At 35.8% G+C, this 23,587-nt stretch overlaps 1 protein-coding gene across 8 annotated transcripts in view; it reads left to right on the top strand.

Moving 5' to 3' along the window:
* DNM3 (dynamin 3) overlaps nt 1–23,587 on the top strand; it is a 545,518-nt gene that overhangs the window by 433,381 nt on the left and 88,550 nt on the right. For 5 of the 8 annotated variants that reach the window (XM_041753175.1, XM_041753153.1, XM_041753165.1 and 2 more), the window contains 2 exons: nt 5,537–5,648; nt 13,014–13,025. In XM_041753175.1, coding sequence (XP_041609109.1) covers nt 5,537–5,648; nt 13,014–13,025 — 124 coding nt within the window. The remainder of the gene's footprint in view (nt 1–5,536; nt 5,649–13,013; nt 13,026–23,587) is intronic. The other 3 variants (XM_041753160.1, XM_041753191.1, XM_041753207.1) reach the window with 1 other exon arrangement.

The following is a 23,587-nucleotide window of genomic DNA, read 5'->3' on the forward strand; positions in this document are numbered from 1 at the left end:
AGATGTCAGTATTCATGATCGAGAAGAGGTTGTATAAGCCAAGGTTGCCTTTATGTTGATAAAAAATGCCTTATTTCACTTGTAATCATAAACATTATTCCAGTAAAAGAGGTACATTTTTCTCTCCTTTTTGTCTTACTTACATGATCACTGTAATAAGTTAAAATGAAGTAGCTCTTCTATAGTCAAGGGAGAAAAGAAAAAGAAAAAACCAACACGCCAGAGCCTAGATGATTGCACCCAGCATTTCTGGGCTGAGATGGAGGCATAGTGCCCTCCCCTCCCCACTCCAAGGACCCTAGCCCCCATCCCAAGCCCCAAACCCAGCTTTGCTGGAGTGAGGGTTTACCCAACCGTGGAGCCTGGTAAGAAGAGCAAGCTGAATAGAAAGTTAAAAAGGTGGAGAGGGCTGCCTTTCTCTCAACTATATTGTTGGCATTTACTACAAATATATCTTTTTAAAAAGTAAAATAAATGGACAAAAGTAAAAACATAGAAGAGACAGAGATATGTCAGGGTAATGTAAATAAAAAGTGAGAAATAATTCCAATAATATAAAAAAAAAAGTCTTAATAAAATTAGAATAAAGAATATCACTTCTAGAAATGTGTTAAAATGCCCACCTCCCTTTACAAAAATATTAAAGCTTTGATGGAAAATCACTTTTAAATTATAAAATTTGCAAATATTTTAAAGATGATAGTCATTATTTTATGGGTATAATGATATTCATTATTAAGAAATTAAAAAAAATTTACTTATTTATTCATGAGAGACACAGAAAGAGGCAGAGACACAGGCAGAGAGAGAAGCAGGCTCCATGAGGGGAGCCCTAGGTGGGACTTGATCCTGGATCCTGGGATCACAACCTGAGCCGAAGACAGATGCACAGCCACTGAGCCACCCAGGCATCCCTATTATTCAGTAAATATTTATTAAGTACCTTCTAGCTCTAGTCACTTTGTAAGACCTAAGAATATAGTGTAATGAAAACAACACGTCAAATATGTTTTTCTATTTATGAAGATCTTGTTTCATGTTATTCATAAGATATTATCATTTTCTTAATTTAAAAAATTTATCCTATGTATCTTATAGGCTTTTTCCTAATATGAATGGAATATCTTCCTATATCTAAGTTACTAGAAGTATAGTGTAGTAGTGTTTTGTAAAAGCCACTTGGATTTTGAATTAATTTTGGTAATTTATATTTGTTAGGGTATTATTTCCACTAGGTTCCACTAGGTTCTTGCCATAGAATTGCATATAATATTTGATTTTAATTTTTTTCTATCTTCTCTATATTTGTGGCTATGTATCCTATCCTTTCTCATTTGTGAACTTGTACACTTTTTTTTTCTCTCTTACATAGTATTATGTCATCTATTTCTAAGGGGAAAAATATTTGTGGATGTCTTTATCTTTTATGTTATTTTTATATTTCCTACTTTATTATTTTGGTTTTAATCTATGTTAACTCCCTCTTCTTGGCTTTTTTTAAATATATTTTATTTATTTAATTATTCATGAGAGACACACCCAGAGAGAGAGAGAGAGAGAGAGAGAGAGAGGCAGAGACACAGGCAGAGGGAGAAGCAGGCTCCATGCAGGGAGCCTGATGCGGGACTCGATTCCGGGACTCCAGGATCACGCCCTGGGCCAAAGGCAGGCACCCAACCGCTGAGCCACCCAGGGATCCTCGGCCTTTTTTAAATAATAGTTTTATAATCCCTGTAAATGAATATTGACTTTTTTTTCTACATTCTATAAATGATGAACATATTTAGGCCATAAATTTTCCTACAGTCTGCTCTGTTCTGTTGGTTGGAAATGATGTGTTTATATTTTTATTGCTTTCTAAATTTATAATTTGTATTTTGGTTTCTTCTGTAATAAAAAGATTATCTAAGAATATATTTAAGGGGTTTTTTGGTCTTTTTTTTTTACAAATTCTTTTTTTTTCTTTTTTTTATTTGTGATTAAAGAATGTGATCTATATAATCTTTTTTTTTTAAGTTTCTTAAAGTTGCTATTGTGTATGTGTGTAGGTCCAAGTATAAGACTGATTTTTGTAAATGTTTTCTGGATAATAAGATATCTTTATTTTCTATCTGTTTGCTTGCTTTTATCCATGATATTTGTTCAATTTGAAGAGTATATTAAATTTTTTTCTGTATTTATATTTTAACTAAGATATTTTAACTGTATTTTACATACATATAATTATTACAATTATTACAAATCTTGCAATTTTAGTAGCATTTTCTTTGTTTCTTTCCCTACTATGTAATTTGGTACAAACAGTTTTATGAGTATTTTCCAGCCTTCACAAATTTTACTTTATATCATTGTATAATATTTTTCTTTATTCTATTTAGGGCTTTTAAACTGTATCTTATTCAGTACTTTTAAATTCTATCTTGTTTATTATTAATATTGCCATTCTTAAATTTATATTTCTTTGTTTTCTGCTTGTCTGATTTCTCTTTCCCTGTTCTTTTATTTTTCCAAATAATATGTAAGTTTTTTTAAACCTAAATTAATTGACTAGCTGAGAGAATTCAGCCTACTGTCATTGATTTCATAATATACTTAAATGTATTCCTGCCATCTTATTAAAATTTCTTATTTTGTTCCTTTTTATTTTTTCTTCTTAGTTTTTTTTTTTTGATCAAGAGGCTATTAATTTCTCCTTTTTCTTCTTTTATTTTGAGAGTTCTGCAGTACTTCTAATTCTATTAACATTTATATTCATCACCAGTATATAACTGTATCATTCCATGATGCAAATTATCAAGTATTTCTGCCCCAAACCCTTTCTTCTTCTGCTTCTCCCCTCACCCACTTCACCTCAGAGTTAAGACCACTTGGATCCCTTTGCTGCCCCACTCTTTGCCCCGCACCCATCAGAGAAGATCTGGGGAGCATTTTTATTACCTCCTACCCTTCCCCAACTTTCAGACTATTTGAATAGTGTGTCTCTTTTACCTTAAGAATCTTTAGCCCTTATACTGCATATTCTTAGATGGCCTATCATTATTTTGATTTGACTCTGTAAATGTTGCAAGCTCTGTTGCTCGCCACTGTTTTTTTCTTCTTAACCTTTTTGAGGGTTCCTTTGGTGCTGTTGCAACCTCATCCCCTGCATAGGTAACTCCCTTACCTTGGGAGTGTGGTGATACCCCAGCTGGATAGGGGTCTCTGCAGTCCTTGTAAGAGTCCATGAGGGTTAGTTACTTCATTGCCTTCTATCTTTTGAATGGTTAATCTGGTGCCAGTCTAATTCTTTCTCCTTTGTAAGTAACTTGGCTATCTCTTTACAGAAGACTTTTGAGTGTTTTCTTTATTTCAGAGCTCAAGAATTGTATAAATGTATGTCTATATGGTATCTTTTCACATCAAATACATGTGAAGCAGCACTTAAAATTTATAGACTCAAATCTTTCTAAAAATCAGGATAAGATTATTTTTTAGAAAGTAGTTTCTTTTCATAATTATTTTTCTCCCCCCACCTTTTCTTTTTTCTGAAACTCCTTTTGTTTACCGGTTAAATGTTCTGGGTCTTTCCTCCACAGTTTCATAACTTCTCTTTGTATTTAAAAAAAAATTTCCCACTAGATCTTGAAAACTATGAATTCTAGTCTCAACATTCATCATTCCTTCAACTTATCTACTAAATATTTTAACTTAAAAATCTTATTTCTTAGTTCCAGGAAGTTTTTCTTAATGTTGTTTTTATACCTCTTCAAATACTTACTATTCTTCTGCTTCCCCCAACAGTTCATTATTGATATAGTGTTCTGGTTGCTCTCTTCATTCTTGCTTTCTCTGGTTGTTATACCTGCTTATTAGATATCCTTTTATTTTCCTCTGTTCATTGTGGCACAGGTCCAGCTGCTGTATACTTTAAGCGGACTAGTCTTATGAGAGTGGGAAGGCACAGACATCTTAGTCATCACAGGCCCAAAATAGGCAAGTTGCCATTTATGTATTGAGACACCAGGAAGGAGCCCTTCTTTTGCATTAGGGTAGAGAAAACTCAGCCCCCCACACTTCTTGAGGGCCAGAGGATCAGACACATCCAGGAGTCCTGTGATCATTGAGGGACAGCCCTACCAAAGGCCTGTACATGCAGGTCCTTGCCTTAGAGGTTTCCTGCTATATTCCCAAAGTTTTGTTCAGCCCAGAGTGAGAAAATACCACAATTATCTAGTTCACACCCTCTACCCAAGTGACAATCCCAGTGTCTGCCTGACTCAAGAAAAGATGATATGTTTGACCTGAGTTAGAAGTGGAGAAGATATAATGGGGGATATAATGATAAGCATAAAAATGTTACATTCCCTGTCCTAATGTTGGTTGTGGGCTTGTTGGGAAGATAGACAGTATCTAAGTAAGCAAGCAAGCAAACAAACAAATACATGAGTAAGAAATAAAAAAGAAAATGAAACCCACACATAACTCTGAATTCACAACTGTTATTAGTGCTATGGAGGAAAGGTGAATAGAAATATGGTCTGAGATTCCAAGAAAAGTAGGCATTAATTGTACAGTGAGAGAAGAAGAAAAGACCTACAGGCAGAGAGCAGTAGATTCAAAGACTTTGGGAGTAAGCATGGCAAATCTGAGGAAGCAAGGGAAGGCCAGCATGGGTGGAGTAAACAAAGCAAGGGAAAGGAGAATGTGAAAAAAGCTGAAGAGGAAGGTAATACCTATGGGTCAGACTATACTATATGATAGACAGTATCGTCTTTCCCTAAAAGCAGGTAGCTGTTGGAATGTTTTACTTCACGGGTAAAAATAATCTGATTCACATTTTCAGGATTCTGTGTGGAGAGCAGATTTAGAGGAGCCATGTGATGCCAGGAGACCCATGAGGAGGCCACTATAATGTTTGAAGGAGTGTGATGGCAGTCAATGTACAGGAAATGCACTTTAGGTGGTCAAGTGAAAGAGGGTATGAGAGAGTGGAAGGTAGGGAATGTCAAGCTGGAATCACCAATTCAGTCCTTCATGTCAAGGTGCCTTTGAGATGGTCAAGTGGAGAAGTCAGTGGACATTATGAATCTGGGGAGGTCTTGAGCAAGAGAATTTCTGCGTTCAATCTAAAATAGTATTTTAAGTTTGTAAGATTACTGTCATACCTTTTAAAATTTTATGATCCATTTAGACTTATAAAATGGTTTCAGAAAATTGATTAATTACTAGGCAATAGCAGATCAATTCCTCTGGAATTTCTCTCACTTGGCACCTGTGTATCATCTTGAGAGTATTTATATCTCCTTTACTTCTTATTGCTTAGCAGTATAAGTGGTTCTGAATTCTTTAATTTGAAGTTTTAAAAAGATTACATAAAAATATAAGAATTTTCTAATTATTTTAAATACACTGAATTATTTTTGTTTATTATTTTGTTTTCCTCCAGTGAGAATTATCCATTTGGACTGTCATTTGTATCATCATCGTCTGCAGTGATATAAAATCATTTTGAATTTGCTTCCAAACTAAAAGCATGATGTTTTTTTTTTAATTCCAGGAATGTATACAAAGACTATCGTTTCCTTGAGCTGGCGTGTGACTCACAGGAGGATGTAGACAGCTGGAAGGCATCTCTACTGAGAGCTGGGGTTTATCCCGATAAGTCTTTAGTAAGTTGGATCTCTTTTTTTATGATTATTGACCATGTTTAAGAAGACATAATTCTATATACTATATAATTGTTAAACTGGTGGTATTTTGGAACAGTTCTAAGTAATACTATCCTCATCATACTTCTTTTTCTCCATTAGTTTCTATTTTAGGAAGTTTATCAGTATATTTGCTAGAGAAAATGCCCTATTCTGCCATAAAACATAGTATATGTTTTATGTCTGAGAATGTCTTTGTTTTAATTTAAAATTTTATTTTCCTTTACATGGTATTCCACAGTTGTTCTAGTATTCATACAGCTGTTTAGAACATTCTTCATAAAGTCATAATGTCATAACACTACTTCATATCCTTAAAAATGTACTTATTTTTATAAAAATCTACCTCCCTTCATTAGGTCTGTGGTACCTGAGTCCAAAATCATATCTGTATTCAAACTCTGGTTAATGTCATTTGGAGTGTGAAAGAAGAAAAACATTATATTGCCATTCCTACTTATCTTTATAAATATACTTCAAGTGTTTGAAGTCACTTCTCTCATTCAAGTTAATAAACAGAACTTCTATTTGTATTCTTTGGAAAATGTCTGTATTTAAATTTCAGAAGTCCCATCCAACACATGTACACACACCGTTAGACACTCTGTAGCTGATGGCTCTCCCTGCTTACTCCCTGTCCCCTTTCAGGTGTACTGTCCAGGTGTCTCCTCTAAATGCAAGTACTGGGACTGAGCCTTGGGAATTGAGTCCAACTGGATCCTGTTGATGCCTGCTTGGCTCTAAATTAGTTTATAAGATTGATCATGAACAAGTCAGGTCACTTCTAGGCTCCCAATAGGAATAGTCTTCTCAAGAGAAATTCTGAAATATGGGGCACAGATGGGGCCATTGAAGCATCTCTGGAGGAACTTTAGACTTGACCACATCCCTGAGGTTGCATTGGAATTTAACAGAGTTTAAGAGGTAAAGGATTGGGGATTTGTGTCAAAATGTTCTTCTCTTAGCTGTTGTTTTAGCTCACATATAGACCTCTTAACCCCCACCCAATCTACACTTGTCTGGCTATCACCTAAGACAATGAATTCCCCACAAAATACCCTCTAAATGAGGTGAAATAAGACCGTTTCCTGATGATACTCAAGTACAGAGTTGTCTGTATGATTTCCGTAATTGTCCAAATTTTATCAGTGGTGTACATATATATTTACATAGCTGTATGCTACTCCAAAAACTGCACATGAGAAATCACTTAAAAAATCAGAGTACTACTTATACTTTGGTTATTAATTCTAATCATTTATTATTACTCTTCCCTCTCCACTGATGGTACTGTGTTTAATTTCACAAATATTCTATATTAAAAATGTACACATGCTTACTTTTTTATTCATTCAGTCCACAAAAGCCTGTTGAGCACACGCTTTTTGCCAGGCACATTCTAGGCACCAGAGCTGTAGAGGTGAAGAATAAGGTCCCATCCCCAAGGAGCAGACGTTAACAAGTGAATGAATAACTGAATAATTATATAGTGTGATTGTAAGAGAGTGATACAATCTATAAAAAACAAAGAAAGTGAAAGGGATAGTCAGTGAGGGGCAGGTAAGCTTTATTTTAGTAGAGATGATAAGGAAAGGCCTCTTTAAATAGTTGTCATTTGAGTAGGCTCCTGAAGGAAGAGAGGGAATAAATGAAATGAATATTTGTGGAGAGGACTGGCAAGTGCAAAGCCAGCTCAGTGTCTCAGAAGAGCAACAAACAAGTTAGTGACTCTGGAACACAACAAGGGAGGACAAAAGTGGTTGATAGTTTCCAAGATGGTGGTCACGGCAGATTATATTGGTCTCGAAGGATGGGGTGACCATTTGAGTTTTATTTTGAGTAAGATGGGAAGCCATTGGACGTCCGGTTTCAAGCCAGTTAAGTGACATGATAAGATTGACATTGCTAAAAAATTATATATTGGGTTATTACAAGGAGCCGTAGAGCATGTGTGTTCAAGCACAGGTTCTAGTGTCAAACTACCAAGACTGAAGTTCCAGAAGTTCACATATAAGCTGTGATATGTCTAGCCTTTTTATATATCCAAATTCCCATTTCTAAAATGGAAATAACAGGAGTCCTCTGTAGCTTGGTTGACAGGATTAAGTGAAAGAATGCAGGGAAAGCACTGAATAGAGTGGGCACAAAAAAGCCCTCTATTTTTATTTGTGATGATAATGATGATGATGGTGATAATTATCATTTTCATCACAGACTGCTTTCTTTAACAAGTAGATGAGAGCTGTAACAATGTGGATGTTATAATGTAGCCCAGTGAGATCGTAAACACTTTATGCTGTTTTTTATTTCCAAATAATGCTTGGTCGTATAAAATGTTAATGTGTGGATGTATGTCTTCCTACCATGCAACTGGAATGTTTGTGCAAATTTTTTTTCAATTGTGATTTTGTCAAATTTATTTTAAATGCAGTAGACAATTTTGCTATTTAAAGAAATGATGCAATATGCCTCTTATGAGGGAAAACTGTCTTGGGAAAGCAAAATTGCCTACCTATCTCTGGTGAACTGTTTTTACAAATTTGAATTTCCATGTGTACACCATAGCTCTGCATGAAGATGGTCAATGAAATATTCGTGATTTTTTACCAGAATACTCAATTTTAAGCAAATCCAGAATTATTGAACAATCTGTTTGATTCTTTCACATCATTTTTTGTTTATAAATATACCTTTGGTATAGTTGCTTAGAAGGTCGAGACAAAGGGGTTTTTTACTATATGCCAAAGACATAACAGGAAATTAAACTTGGAAGTATGCCATGAACATTGCTTTTCTCAGTTTTCATCATAAACAATATTTGCATTTCTTATGCACCATGCAGTTCTAGAGGTTATATTACACGATTGCTTGACTTTCAGATGTTTAAATGGCAGCTAACTACTGAAAGCAATCTAAGTAGAATGCTTGTGTAAACATTAATTTTGTGAGCATGCTTAGATTTGGGGGAATGGATACTTTTAGGTACAGTTATTCCTAATTTAGAAAGATTTGATGAAAAAGTCAGATTAACCTAATAACAGATGTCTTTCTGTAAGTAAATTTTTAGGACTTCTGGTGTGTCATTTGGGTTTTGTATCAATAAACCATTGAGTTGACAGTAAATCAATCACTATTCTAAAAATGAAACATTTATTTGTCATACATGGACATAAGTCTAGACTCAAAAAGTTCTGCTTTCTACACAAAATATCTCTATTTTGACTGGGAAAAGATCTACAAAGATCATTTGTGAAAACTGTGTAATTTTGGCTTCATTTTGATAAATAGACGTCACTCACATTTTGGTTTGGGACAAATTTTTTTTCAAATAAGAATGCACACTTTTTTATGACATTATTTACCCCATCATATCTATTCTATCACATTCAAATGATGGAATGTTTTTGTCACTCATATCATAATGTTCTGCTACTTGGTTTTTTCTCTTAGGTTGTTTCTCTTGGAGTTTTCCTACAGATTTTTCTTTCTTTTTCTTCCACCTTTTTCTCTCCCTTTCTTCCCAAACTTCATCTATCACTGTTATGGTGGACTCTAGAAATTCAAATATAAAAAGATGCTGTTCTTACTTTATAAGAAATTCAAGGCTAGTGGAGGTGAGGGATGCAAATAAATAATTACAGTGTGGTAGGAACTACAGTGGATGTCTGTATAAAATGCCACAGCCCAACTATATTTCCATGTGGATTTTCTAATTACCTCTAGACCCTTAATCTTTCTGGATCCAAAGTGAAATATAGACTTCTTTGAGCAGTGTAATGTGTGGCCCTAAAATGGAAATGAGGAGTCCTGGGTTCAGTTTCCCACTGTGACACTGCCATACTCCATGAACTTATCATAACCTCTCTGAGCCACAAATTTAGCATTTGACCAGTTACCTCATCTTTCTGAGCAACCAAAATGCTTTAAAAAATATATTTAAATCTTAATTTAGATTTAGCAGAATTTTATTCCTTTAACTTCTATTTCCTTTAGCCACTAAATTAAAATTATAACTATTATAACATCTTATGTTGTTAAATAATTGAATTGTTAACACTGTTTTGAAGTAAAGATGTTTCTAATGGAATTAATTAATAATATTTTGGGGTTTTTTTACTGATGAAAGTGAGAGAAAAAGTGTGCATATGTCAGTATTATAGGCTATAATTAAAGAACCTATAAAGATTATTTTATAGGAAAAAATGTGTTCATGCATCAGTAAGTATGAATACAAATAAATATGATAAATATGAATTTCATTAAATATCTAAAGGACATGATACAAAAAATGATTTTTCTGGTACAATTTTATTAGCTCACAGTATGCCTTAAATTATGTATAAACAAAGAATTCCAAATTCTTTAGAACGTTTTGTGTGTGGTGAAATGAAGTAGACTTTAAGTCAGATCTACTCACATTTGAATCCTGACCCTTCTGTTTATTAGGCGAGTGGCTCAGGCAACTTACTTAACTCTTCAGTTTATTATTTTTTAAACTCAAAATAATGCTACCTTCTTCTGTGTGATTTTATAGGATTAAATGAGAACTATTGCATATCACCTATAGCTTTGTGCTGCAATTGGGTGAATGTGTTCAATGCCATGTAGCCTTTATTATTACTGAAAATCCATGAAATCATAATTCCCAGTTTAGTAGTTACTTTTTCTTTGCAAAATATCAGTGAGAGTTGGGCATGTTGAAGGAGAGTTTCCTTAACTGTTGCTGAGGAGGTAGACTTCTTTAGGGGGACTCATGGGGTTGTGCTGTCCTGCTGGCCAGGCTGGCTTGGAAGGCTCTATCTATCCATCAACAGTGAGCCCAAGGAGCTATCAGGGAAAGTGAGGGTTCACAAGCCTGCCCTCAGATGCTGGCCTGGTGATTATCTGAAAGAAGCAGCCTGCAGAGTAGTGGGTACCCTGGAGATAAATTTGGTGTGAATTCAGTTTTGCCTGTTTGTTAAATTATACACCTCTGAACTAATTAAGAGACTTCCATTGGCTGTATAGATGGATGCTCCTCCCATTTACGGTATGAGTTAAGTGATGAAAAATGGCAGTAGAATGTGAAACACCCCAGAACTTCACTATATCTCTGAATTCAAGACTTTCCCAGTCATAGTGAGTGCCTTGGAGTTTGAAACCACTCTATAAATGAAGTCTTTGGGGACTTCAGAAATTCCTTTTGGAAAGATTCAAAACTGAATTTTTCTCTGTGGCAAATAACAATTCGGAGGAGGGTCTCCGTATCAGTCTGTGGGGGGAGAAGAAGAATGCCCACAGACTTCCATAAATGTCTATTAATATGGGAGACCACTCATATGCGTTTATTTATTCAGCCATCTAATAATACAAGATTGACAATGCTCATGCTTAGCCCGGCCACACATCACTTTATTCTTGGTTTAATCAGCAGTGCTTCCCACACAACGTCAAGCAGCCACATGACCAATACTGAGGAGTCTAGTTATTCTTCAATAGAGGAACTTGTGGCATCTAAACATAAATTGCTGCCACACAGAGTAGTGGAGGGAATTATAAAACATTTACAGTTCACCATTCATGGCTGTTATGCCTCTCTTAGAATAGACAATTGGGAAATGATTGAAGGAAACAAGAAATGGCAAAGCCACACCACGGCCTCCACTTGGATGTTTCTCATATTTAAGGATCAAGGCCCCCTACTCTGTGACATCATTGTTGCCACTACAAACAGAACCATCTGCCATTGAGCAGAGAAACCAGTCATTCCCTAATGTGCAAAAATACTTGGTTGAACTCCTGAAACTTATTTGGTAGATCAAAAGCTGCACTGCTGTGGAATTCAATAAAGTCCATCTGTTTGAGGTATTTTCAGCAATATTGCTCTTTGGAGAACCAGGGCCTGTTATTCTCTAAAATAGCATTTTACTCCTGATAAAATTCCCTGTGGGAATCTTTATTGCCTTATTGAATGGTTGGCATATTCCTTACAGAGACTCTTTCTTCCCCCTTCATTCATTCTTCTATCATTATTTATGTCTCACAGAAGCCAGTGATGTTAACAGTTATATCATGGCAATTCTCAATGCCAAGAAGTTTCTCCACACTATTTTATCAGTGTCTTTAAACTTATGTTATGTTGTTATTAAATATGATGGCTGTGATGGTGCTTGGATTGGACATTTCCCCAGAGTCACCAATTGGCATTGCGTTTAAGAAAATACCCTCTCCTGTGACTGTGGCCTTGCCCATCTCCAGAAAGTTTCTCTCTGTACATGGTCTTTTGAAACTAAATGCCAGATCTCCAGCCCAACCTGTTACTCCGCCCCGGGCTTGTCCTCCTTCACAGACACACTTTACTAACAGCTCTCTTCAGCTCTGCATCTCAGTGAGGAATTCCTCCTGGGCCCCTTGTGAGCAGAGTTCAGATCTGTTCCCTGCCCATATCCCATCACGTCTTCCCCACAGGATCTGACCTTGCAAGGACTCCGGCTGCCCTGGGAGTAATGAATCACCATTTTATTTTTTTAAGCCATATGTGAGTGAAATTGTTTGATATAAATCATACTCTTGCAGCTCCAGTTTGAAACAGGAGAGCCATTTGCCTGCTGCCTGTCACTGGCTGTTCTCTGTGTCTCTCTCCAGAACGTCACTTTTAGAAATGACTGCATTTTTTTGTGACTAACCTTTCCAGACCCATTTTCTTGAATGTGGACCAATGTTTATTTTGGCCGTGTCCCCACTATACAGCTTTCGCTTCCCATGCCAGCCCGAGACAAAACTCATAATTTATGGAGTAGAGGAATGGTACAGATGGAGGTCGTAACTTGGTCTGCTTACCCTGTCTCCCCAGAACCACCCACTCCTTTCCTCTGCTCCTTTCCTTTCTTTTTCCACCTTCTTTGAAACCAAGGATGCAGTGTTTGTTTAAAAATGCGTTGGCTGATGAAATTTTCCACTGCTTGGCATATTGGAGGAGGGGCTGTCAGGAAGGGGCAAGCTGACATACTAACTATTTTGCCTTTCATGCTAACAGTTCAGTTATTACCAATTCAAACCAGTGCTTTTTGGCCAGGTTCCCATACTCCAAGGATTCCGGGTAGAAAGAAAGGGGGAAATCACTGTCATAATTTTCTGCTGTTATAAATATATGATTTCACTTAATATAAGTGGATTCCTTGACTTGCCCATGAGCTCTGGGTGCTGTATGTATGTAGGGGATGTCAGTGAATAAATCATTTGTTTGGATTTTGCTCTAGCGTGAAAAACCTTACAATTTTTAAATAAGTTTATGTTTAACGTATTTCTTTTTTGTTTTTGTTTTTTTTCTTGCGGCTATGTGCACAGGGGAACAACAAAGTAAGTTCTTTGTCCTATTGCGACTCTTTCTTTCCAGCCCCCACCCCCCACTGCATGCATCTTGGCGAGAGCGTTTCTGTGCACGTTGGAATGACTGTTGTCTGTGACACTGCACAAATGATACAGGGTTTGCAAACACCAGGGAAAACGTACATTTGAACTACCCTAATGGCTGTTCCCTTTTGACCTTTTGGAAGGGGAATGTTATGTTCTTTAGGGTAGGTTATTGGGTGGTTCAGAGGTTCATAATACAAGGAAGGAGGTCGACACTGAGAGCAAAGATCATGAAGATTTAGTAATAAGGACTCTTCTGCAGGCAGGGTACAACAGTCTGATGAAACTCGGTGCAGCAGAGTTTTTGACCAAAAATCAAAGCTCTCATGGTAATGTGCAGTTATAAAACCCCAAACTGGAGTCTTAAATAGCAGGATGGCTGGCTTTGCTGGTGAAACTGAACGAAATCAGTGCTCTGGCTTTGAAGGTGCCTTAAAATGGATGGAGGAGGGTGGGGTCCACATTTGACTTGGCTTCTGCACCCTGATGTATTCCAGCTGGACGGAAGCGAGAGGGTGTGGGGGATGGAGGAGGAGACTGAATGTGCATGATAGATCTATGAGACCAGGCAACACGCAGCAATGGTGAAAATTATCTTCATGTTGCTATTGTCATTAGAGAAGTGAGCAATTTAGTCATCATAGAGCTGCTGGCTTGTTTAAATTTAAATTCCATTCTTCCAAAAGATTAGAACTACTCCTCACTTATATTAGTGATATAACAGTAATATAGTTAGAGAAGATGGTCTTAAGTTTAGCAGGGTGATTTGCTTTTCATTTTTTTCTATGGAGAATTATTAGTGTTTTATCCTACCAGGTGGCCCACTTAAAATGGGCCTCATTGAATACAATAAGAATTGAAAAGAATCTGTTCTATAAGGGGTTGCCTGCATATTTAAACCAGCTGGAATTCATCAAAATTGCTATACATAAGCCATACATATAGAATGTAAAACAAATGTGGGAAATCTTGCAGTTTAATTTGATGGAATGTGCTGTTAGGAATATGTTGAAGTCGTGGTTGGTATTGAAAATGTGTCACTTTTTAAATTTATATCTGGATATAACTGCTTACCACCTAAGTAATAATATCTAATAGAGTTAAAAATAATGCAAGAAAAGTACAAGGTAAACATTTGTGAAGAAGCAAAGTGAATTTAGTCCACTAATAGTTCGCTTTTTAAAAACAGCAGGTAACTTATGAAATTAATTAGGGATTTCTTACACAAAGTAAAGGATAATATTTCTACCTAATACTGCCACTATTAGAAAAAAACCATTTGGATAAAATATAAAAACCCCTGTTTTAGTTCTTACACCACATAATGTATTTCAATTCTTGAGTAGTAAATATGTCTTATCTGGTCATTTACATTGAGTTTCTGTCTAGAATTTCATGTGCTCCATCTCTTGTTTGTTTGTTAAGGACAAGTAACTAATTGTGAGTGTACTAATAATTAGTCCATTTGTGCCGATGATCAGGGAACCAGCTACTGACGTTTTAGAGGACGTGCTAACCCTTAGACCACTCGAAAAGCATTTATGATTTGCCTCTTTCACTAGTGATTCACTGATGACTTAAAGGGACTTGTAAAATTCCTGTAAGAAAACACTTCTCGATAGCACGAGTCATCCATTTATTGTGTCTTGCTTGGTCAAGCTCTTCTGGGCAAAGTTCAGATTAATGGGTTTGCTCATTTTCAAATAACTATAATGCAATGAGCAGTAAAACCCCAAAATGCTTAGCTACTGCTTATAAGGGTACCTGTAGGATGATGCAGAAGACCTGCAGGGTCTTCAGGCACCTGGAGCCACCATCTGCATAATGAACACTTGGCCTAATGCTGAGGGGGTTAATATTGTCAGGCTCCAGAGTGTTAGCTAAAGAGTGTCAAAGATGCAAGCACTGACTGCTTGGGTTTTCCATTGAAGAGTGGCTATTTTGGAGGCGCTGGTATTTATTGCCCTTATGCCTTAATTTTTCATTGTTTATGTTATGAATAAGTGATAGCTTGTGAAAAAATGTAATGCTAATACTTTTAAAATACAATCATTATATTGACCATGTACTCTGGCACAAAAGAGCCTCCTCAAGTCACAAACAGCACATCTGCATGCTATTTTCCTTTAGCTTAGAATTTCAGTATAAATGGAAAACACTGGAATACAAGCTGTGCTGTCTCCAGAGTATAGATCTGGAGTCTTCAAAAGGAGAATATGAGATTCTTTTTTCCCTCTAATTCTGGAATGCTTGTTCTGAATTGTCCCCAAGGCAACATACCTAACTCGTTGCCTGCCATGTACGTGAGCCAGCTGTAAAAGGTGACTCATTTTAGACTCACAATGGCTAATTGTTTACTTAGGGAATGGCATTTTATTATTTATGATATTAATCAGACTCTAAAGATAATGAAATCTGCTAAATTAATATCTCTTCAGAGAAGCAGGATGAATGGATTCATCTTCCCACATACATTAAATGCAGTATAAACACATACAGATCCATACATGCATGTTCTGAGGTGTATGGAACAAGCCTACAATTCGTTTTCTCAGTATCAACTAAGCTGATCTGCTTCAGACACCTTTAGAGTACTCTTTGGGTTTGGGATCTAATCCTCTAAACTCCAAAAAAACAAACCTTCATCATAGATGCACATTTAGATTTATATTCTAGAATGAAATGTCAAAGTTCATTCACATTCCCCTTTGAACAATTTTTATGTATGTTGTTATTTTTCCTTAAAAAGCCAATTTTCCTTTTCTGAGGAGATCATAGTTACTAAAAAAAAAATTCCTTCCAGACCCACTACTTATTTTTCCTTTTGAAAATGTTTTTCTGTTGGCATAGTGATACTCTAAATTGCTTAGGGATAGAGTCTGCCTCCTTCTTAGAGGGGTTTCCCTGAACTATGGATTCCAAGTCATGTTTTCATGAGGAAGAGCAAAGTCTAGTACTTCATGAGTCAGTTTTGGGAATGTGGACAAATATATACAGTAATGAGGGGGAGGGGTTGTTTTTGGTTTTTTTAATTAGTTGTTCACAAATGTTGTAAGAATGTAACTTGCAGAACTGAGACCTTCGAGTAAAAGAGTAATCTCCATGTTTTTTATCCTAGAAAGATGACATTTAGGAGCACCTGAGTGACTCAGTTGGTTGTGTCTGGCTCTTGGTATCAGCTCAGGTCATGGTCTCAGGGTCCTGGGATCAAGCCTGATATCAGGCTCTACACTCAGATGCTTGAGGATTTTCTCTCTCCCTCTCCCCCATTCACCACACTCTCTCTGAAATAAATAAATAAATCTTAAAAAAAAAAAAAAGAAAGGTAACTTGTAAGTTCCTTATTTAATTTTATGTCCTCTTTTGGTAGGCATCTCTAGGAATTCTCAGTAGACTTTTTATTTCTTTATTAAAGACTTTGAGTTTTGTTAAATATCTTTGATATTAGTCAAATTAAAGCTAGAAAATACTTAAAATAATAAGGAATAAAATTCTATGACAAAAGCTTTCAAGTTTCTTAATGATGTTGGTGCTGAAACATAAATGAAAATTAAAATAAAGAAATCCTGATGAGTTGAGAAATGACTGCTTCAAAAAATTTCAAGTTATGGGGGAAAACTACATTTAATCTTTTCTCTTGTGAATCTTCTATTGTCTTTTAAGGAGAGATTTACTATCCTTTTACTTCAGTCTTCCTAAAGTAAAGGACTCTTGTGTTTCTCCCAGCAGAAGTATTAAGTTGACCACCTTGATCAGAGAGAAGGAATATTGGAAAAGGAGAAATAGAATCGAAACATGCCAAAACATTAAATTCTGGTTAGGTTAAATGCAATAATGTTACACATATTGGAAGGCTTTGCTATTTAAGAAAAGATGGGAAAATCAGGTTTAAACACTTGTTTTTACATTTAAGAAATATTTTAGTGATTTCCCAACACATTCAGCAAGATAAGTGAGCATTGACAGCCTCCAACAATGGGAAAAGTAGTGATTACCTAGAGTATTTCTTTGGGTGATCCACTGGATTCTAGCAATCATTTGCAAAAATAGTGTGTGCCAGATAAAATGTCACCAAAATGCATTATACTGAAGAACACAGATGTTATATGCATGATAACTTGCCTTATCTCAAATGCCAGGCCTTCAACTCCTAAATTCTTGCTCTTGGTTGAATATGAGAGACTGTAGATAGCCCTTTTGAAAACCACCAAACCTGTAAAGAACCAGACAGTACAGTCTCGTAATGTATATTTCCTTTCTAATATTTAAAATGTGTATAAGTGCGTATCAGAACATTTTTAGGCAGTTTAGGTATAGTCAGCTCAATTAGGATTTTTTATTTTCTTTGAATAATGTATATGCTTTCCTTGGTTTTCTTAGAGAATCTTAGAAAATATATTTTCCTGGTATTTAAAGAGAGCCCATCTGAGTTGCTCAATTTATACACCATCCAATAAGAATATCAGCAAAGTGAAAAGAACGGATGAAAACTCACTGGCTTCAAAGTGTTATTTTAGTTCCACATGCATGGAAAAATGAATTGTCAGTCTCAATCTTCACAACACCAATAAATAAACCTCTGGTTCTTTTTTGGCAAATCTGCTCAGAAAGCTCACAGTGGGTAATAGAATAGGAACTTCTGAAGGGTTCGTGGGGCTTATTTATATATTTTCTTTCCTCTGTTGTGTCCAGAATAAGTGACTTCACTCTAGTTAATGAGAAATAATGAGAATAATTTTGTCTTACTTCATAGTAATTTTGACATATTCTCAGCACTTTGCTTTTTAAAATGTTTATTCTAATGTAGTTAAAATACAGTGTTCAGTAGTTTCAGATCTACAATGTAGTGATTTAATATAGTGATTCAACAATTCCACACATCAGCTGGTGCTCATCATGACAAGTGCACTCCTTAATCCCCATCACCTATTGGTTTATCTCTTTTCTCCCCCTCCATTTGTTGTTTTGTTTCTTAAATTTCACATATGAGTGAAATCACATGGTATTTATCTTTCTCTGACTGTTTTATTTCACTTAGCATTATATTCTCTAGCTCCATCCATGTTGTTGCAAATGGCAAGACTTCATTCTTTTTATGCCTGAATAATATACATTATATATATTATATATACATATATATAGTGCATTTATATCCACTTATCTATTGATAGATACTTGGGCTGCTTCCATAGTTTCACTATTGTAAATAATGCTGCAATAAACATAGTGCATATATCCCTTAAAATTAGTGTTTTTGTATTTTTTGAGTAAATACCCAGTAGTGTGGTTACTGGATTGTAGGGTAATTCTATTTTTATTTTTTTTAGGAACCTTCATACCTTGCACAGTTGCTACACCAGTTTGTATTCCCACAGTGCACAAGGGTGCCTTTTTCTCCACATTCTCATCAATACTTGTTTCTTGAGTTTTTGATTTTAGCCATTCTGATGGGTTTGAGGGGATATCTCATCATGGTTTTGATTTGCATTTTCCTGATGATGAGTGATGTTGAGCCTCTTTTCATATGTCTGTTGGCCATCTGGATGTCTTTTTGGAGAAATGTCTATTCATGTGTTCTGAACATTTTTTATTGGTTTACTTGGGAGGTTTTTGGGTGTATTGAGTTATATAAGTTCTTTATATATTTTGAATACTAATACTTTATTGGACATGTCATTTGCAAATATCTTCTCCCATTTAGTATTTCTTTTTCAAGATTGCTTTGGCCAGTATTTTGTGGTTCCATAGAAATTTTAGTATTTTTTGGTCCAGTTCTGTGAAAAATGCTGTTGGTATTTTGATAGGGATTGTATTGAATGTATAGATTACTTTGAGCAGTATAGACATTTTAACAATACTTGTTCATCCAATTTATGAGCATGGAATATCTTTCCATTTCTTTGTCTCATCTTCAATTTACTTTAACAATGTTTTATAGCTTTCAGAATACATATCTTTCACCTTTTGGTTAAATTTATTCCTAGGTAAATTTTGGTGCAATTGTAAATGGGATTTTTAAAAATTTCCCTTTCAGTGCTTCATTATTAGTGTATAGAAATACAAAAGATATCTGTGCATTGACTTTGTATCCTGCAACCATAATGAATTTATTTATGCATTATAATAGTTTTTTAGTAGAGTCCTTAAGGTTTTTTCATAGTATCTTGCCATCTGCAAATAGTGGAAGCTTTATTCTTCCTTACCAATTTGGATGTTTTGTTTTGTTTTTTTAATTTCTTATTGTTGTCTGATTGCTATGGCTAGGAGTTCCAGTACCATGTTGAATAAAACAGGTGAGAGTGGACATTCTTGTCTTGTTCCTGACATTAGGGGGAAAGCTCTCAGTTTTTCATCAAGTATAATGTTAGCTGTGAGTTTTTCATAAATGGCCTTTATTATGTTGATATATGTTCCTTCTAAACCTACTTTGTTGAGAGTTTTTATTATGAATGGATGTTATACTTTGTCAAATGTCAAATTTCCATTGAAATGATCATATGGTTTTTATCCTTACTCTTACTGATATAATGTATTGATTTATTTGTGAATATTGAGCCACTCTTGCATCCCAGGAATAAATCCCACTTGATTCTGGTGAATGATTTTTTTTAAATATATTGTGGATTTTGTTTGCCAATAATTTGTTGAGGGTTTTTGTGTCTATATTCTTCAGGGATATTGGCCTGTAGTTCTCTTTTTAGTGTAGTGTCTTTATGTTTATAGGAATCTATCCATTTCTTCTAGTTGGCCAATTTGTTGGCATATAATTTTTCATGATATTATCTTACAATCCTTTGTTTTTATGTGGTGTTGGCTGTTATTTTCCCTCTTCATTTGTGATTTTATTTATTTGAAGTTCTCTCTCTCTTTCTCTTTCTCTCTTTTATTTTGATGAGTCTGGTTTGAAGTTTATCAATTTTGTTGATCTTTTCAAAGAACCAGTTCCTGGTTTCTTTGGCATGTTCTATTGATTTTTTAGTTTTCTATATCATATATTTCTGCTCTAATCTTTATTTTTTACTTCTGCTAGCTTTGGGTTATGTTTGTTCTTCTTTTTCTAGCTCCTTTAAGTGTAAAGGTGGGTTGTTTATGTGAGATTTTTCTTGTTTCTTGGGGTAGGCCTATATTGCTATAAACTTCCTCTTAAAACTGCTTTTTCTGCATCCCAGAGATTTTATACCACTGTGTTTTCATTTTCATTTTCCTCCATGTAATTAAAAAAATTTTTTTGAGTGATCTCTACACTCTGAAATGAAGAGTCAGATGTTCTACTGACTACACTAACCAGGTACCCCTCCATGTAATTTTGGTCTCTTGGTTTCCCCGTTCATTATTTAGTAGTATGTTTAACCTCCACTTATTTGTGCTCTTTTCAGATTTTTTTCTTGTGATTGATTTCTAGTTTCATAGCATTGTGATTAGAAAGGATGTATAGTATGCCTTCAGTCTTTTTGAATTTGCTAGGATTCTTTCATGGCCTAATATGTGATTTATTCTGGAGAATGTTCTGTGTGCACTGGAAAAGAATGTATATTCTGCCCTTTTAGGATTGAATGTTGTGAATATATCTGTTAAATTCATCTGGTCTAGTATATTATTCAAAATTACTGTTTCCTTATTGATATTCTGGTTGGATGATCTGTTGTACATTGATGTGAGTGGGCTGTTAAAATCTTCTACTATTATTGTATTACTATCAGTTAGTACCTTTATGCTGGCTATTAACTGTTTTATGTATTCGGGTGCGCCCCTGTTGGGTGCATAAATATTTACAATTGTTATATCCTCTTGTTGGTTTGTCCCTTTTGTTATATACTGATGTTCTTTGTCGGTTGTTACAGTCTTTCTTTTAAAGTCTATTTTGTCTGATATAAGTATTGCTACCCCAGCTTTCTTTTGACATTCATTTACATGATAAATATTTCTCCATCCTCTCACTTTCAGTCTACATGTATATTTAGGTCTGAAATGAATCTCTTGTAGGCAGCATACAGATGAGTCTTGTTTTTTTTTAAATCCAGTCTGTCACCCAGAATCTTTTCATTTGAGTGTTTAGTCCATTTACATTCAAAGTAGTTATTGATGATAACTATGTACTTATTGCCATTTTGTTACTTGTTTGTGGTTGTTTTGTTGTTCTCTGATCCTTTTTTCTCTTGCTGTATTTCATGGTTTGCTGGCTTTCTTAAATGCCATACTTGGATTCATTTCTCACATTTTTCTGTATATCTATTACTGGTTTTTTATTTGTGGTTACCATTAGGTTTGTATATAACATCTTCTGTATATACCAGTCCATATTAAGTTGATAGTCACTTAAGTTTGAGCCCATTCTTTACTCCTCTCCCCACCACATTTTTGGTATATGGTATCATACTTTACATTTTTTATTTTGTGAGTCCCTTGACTGATTTTTATAGATATACTTATTTTTACTGCCTCTGTGCTTCCTACATTTTTTATTCCTATTTATGGTCTTTCCTTTCCACTCAAGGAGTTCTCTTCAACAGTTCTTATAGGCTAATTTAGTGGTCATGAACTCCATTAGTTTTTGTTTGTCTGGAAATTCTTTATCTCTCCACCTATTCTGAATAATAGTTTTGCTGGATAGAGTATTCCTGGCTGCAGATTTTTCCATTCAGCACTTTGAAAAGTCTGCTGATGGCCTTATGGAGTTTCCTCTGTATGTAACTACCTTCTTTTCTCATGCTTTTAAAAAAATTCTCTCTTTATCACCCCTTTTGGCCATTTTAATTACCATGTGTCTAGGTGTGGACCTCCTTGGGTTGATTTTATAGGGGGATCTCTGCCTCCTGTATCTGATACCTGTTTCCTTCCCCAGATTAGGAAGTTTTCAGCTATTATTTCTTCAAATAAATTTCCTTTCCTCTTCTCTATTTCTTTTTCTGTGATCCCTATGAATGAATAATTTCTGTGAATGTTATTATGCTTGATGGAGTCACTGAGTTCCCTAAGTGATCCTTTTGCATAGTTTTTTTTCTCTTACCTGCTGAGCTTGATTACTTTGCATTATTACTCTGTCCTTCAGATCATTAATTCATTCCTCTACTTTTTTTAGCCTGCTATTATATATGAGTACATTTTATTTATTTATTTTTTTGAACTAGAAATTTTTTTAAAGACTTTATTTATTTATTCATGATAGTCACACAGAGAGAGAGAGAGAGAGAGAGGCAGAGACACAGGCAGAGGGAGAAGCAGGCTCCATGCAGGGAGCCCGATGTGGGATTCGATCCCGGGTCTCCAGGATCGTGCCCTGGGCCAAAGGCAGGCGCCAAACCGCTGCGCCACCCAGGGATCCCCTATATGAGTACATTTTAAATTTCATTTATTTTGTTCTTCATCCCTGATGGTTTCTTTTTTTATGTTTTCTATCTCTTTGTTAAGAGTCTCACTGATGTGCTCCACACTTTTCTTAAGTCCAGTAGGTATCTTTATGATCATTGCTTTAAATTCTGTATCATCAGACATATTACTTATATCCTTTTTGCTTAGGTCTCTCGCTGTGGTTTTCTTCTGTTCTTTCATTTGGGCATATTCCTCTGTCTCTTTATTTTGTCTAACCCCCAGTGTCTGTGTGTTAGGAAAGTCAGCTACATTTCCTGCCCTTTAAAAGTAATGGCCCTATGAAGAAGTCCTGTAGTACCCAGCAGTGCAGTATCCCTTGTTGACCAGAACCTAATGCTTCAGGGGTGTCTCCTATGTGTGTTGTGTGTTTCCTGCTGTCATGTCTGGGCCACTTTTTCTTTCAGTCTAGTCATCTGCAAAGGCTTTCTTTATCTGTTGTGGGCAGTATTTGATCCCTAGCTGGGGGTGGGGGGCATTTAGGGGTTTTATTTGTTTTTGTTTTTTAAAGATTTTATTTATTCATTCATGAGAAACACAGAGAGAGAGGCAGAGACATAGGCAGAGGGAGAAGCAGGCTCCCCGTGTGGAGCCTGATGTGGGACTTGATCCCAGGACCCCAGAATCATGCCCTGAGTCAAAGGCAAACACTCAACTACTGAACCACCCAGGCATCCCAAGGGGTATGTAGTTTTAATAAGGCATTTACTGGTTTGCTTGCAAAATGAGACCTGTAACTGTTGCTGCAGGGACTGGCGCTATGTGGCCAGGGAAGACAATTTTAAGAAGGTGCACCTTTCCACAGGGCCCACAGCCACTGCACCTGCTGCCAGGACCCATGCCCCACAAAACATACTAATCAGAGACTTGGTTTTGGCAAGATTTGCACTGGTCTTCTAGGGGAGGGGACCTGCTGAGTCTAAACTTAGGCAAAGCTGACTGGGAAGGTTGGATCTGCTGAAGTGCAGTGGGGCAGGCCTTGGTGTAAGCAAGTTAGGTAGTGAGGCAGCTGTGTATTTATGCTGCAAGGTGGAAGGGTGGAAGTAGCACTTTACCAGCTCCTTTGTTTCTGGGGAATTCTCCCTGCAATCCCTGCCTCTTTGGGATGAGCTCTGAGATGAGTAAATAACTCTCTTTCCTAT

The sequence above is a fragment of the Vulpes lagopus genome, chromosome 1 (genome assembly GCF_018345385.1).
Source record: "Vulpes lagopus strain Blue_001 chromosome 1, ASM1834538v1, whole genome shotgun sequence".
In the NCBI taxonomy this organism is placed as follows: domain Eukaryota; kingdom Metazoa; phylum Chordata; class Mammalia; order Carnivora; family Canidae; genus Vulpes; species Vulpes lagopus.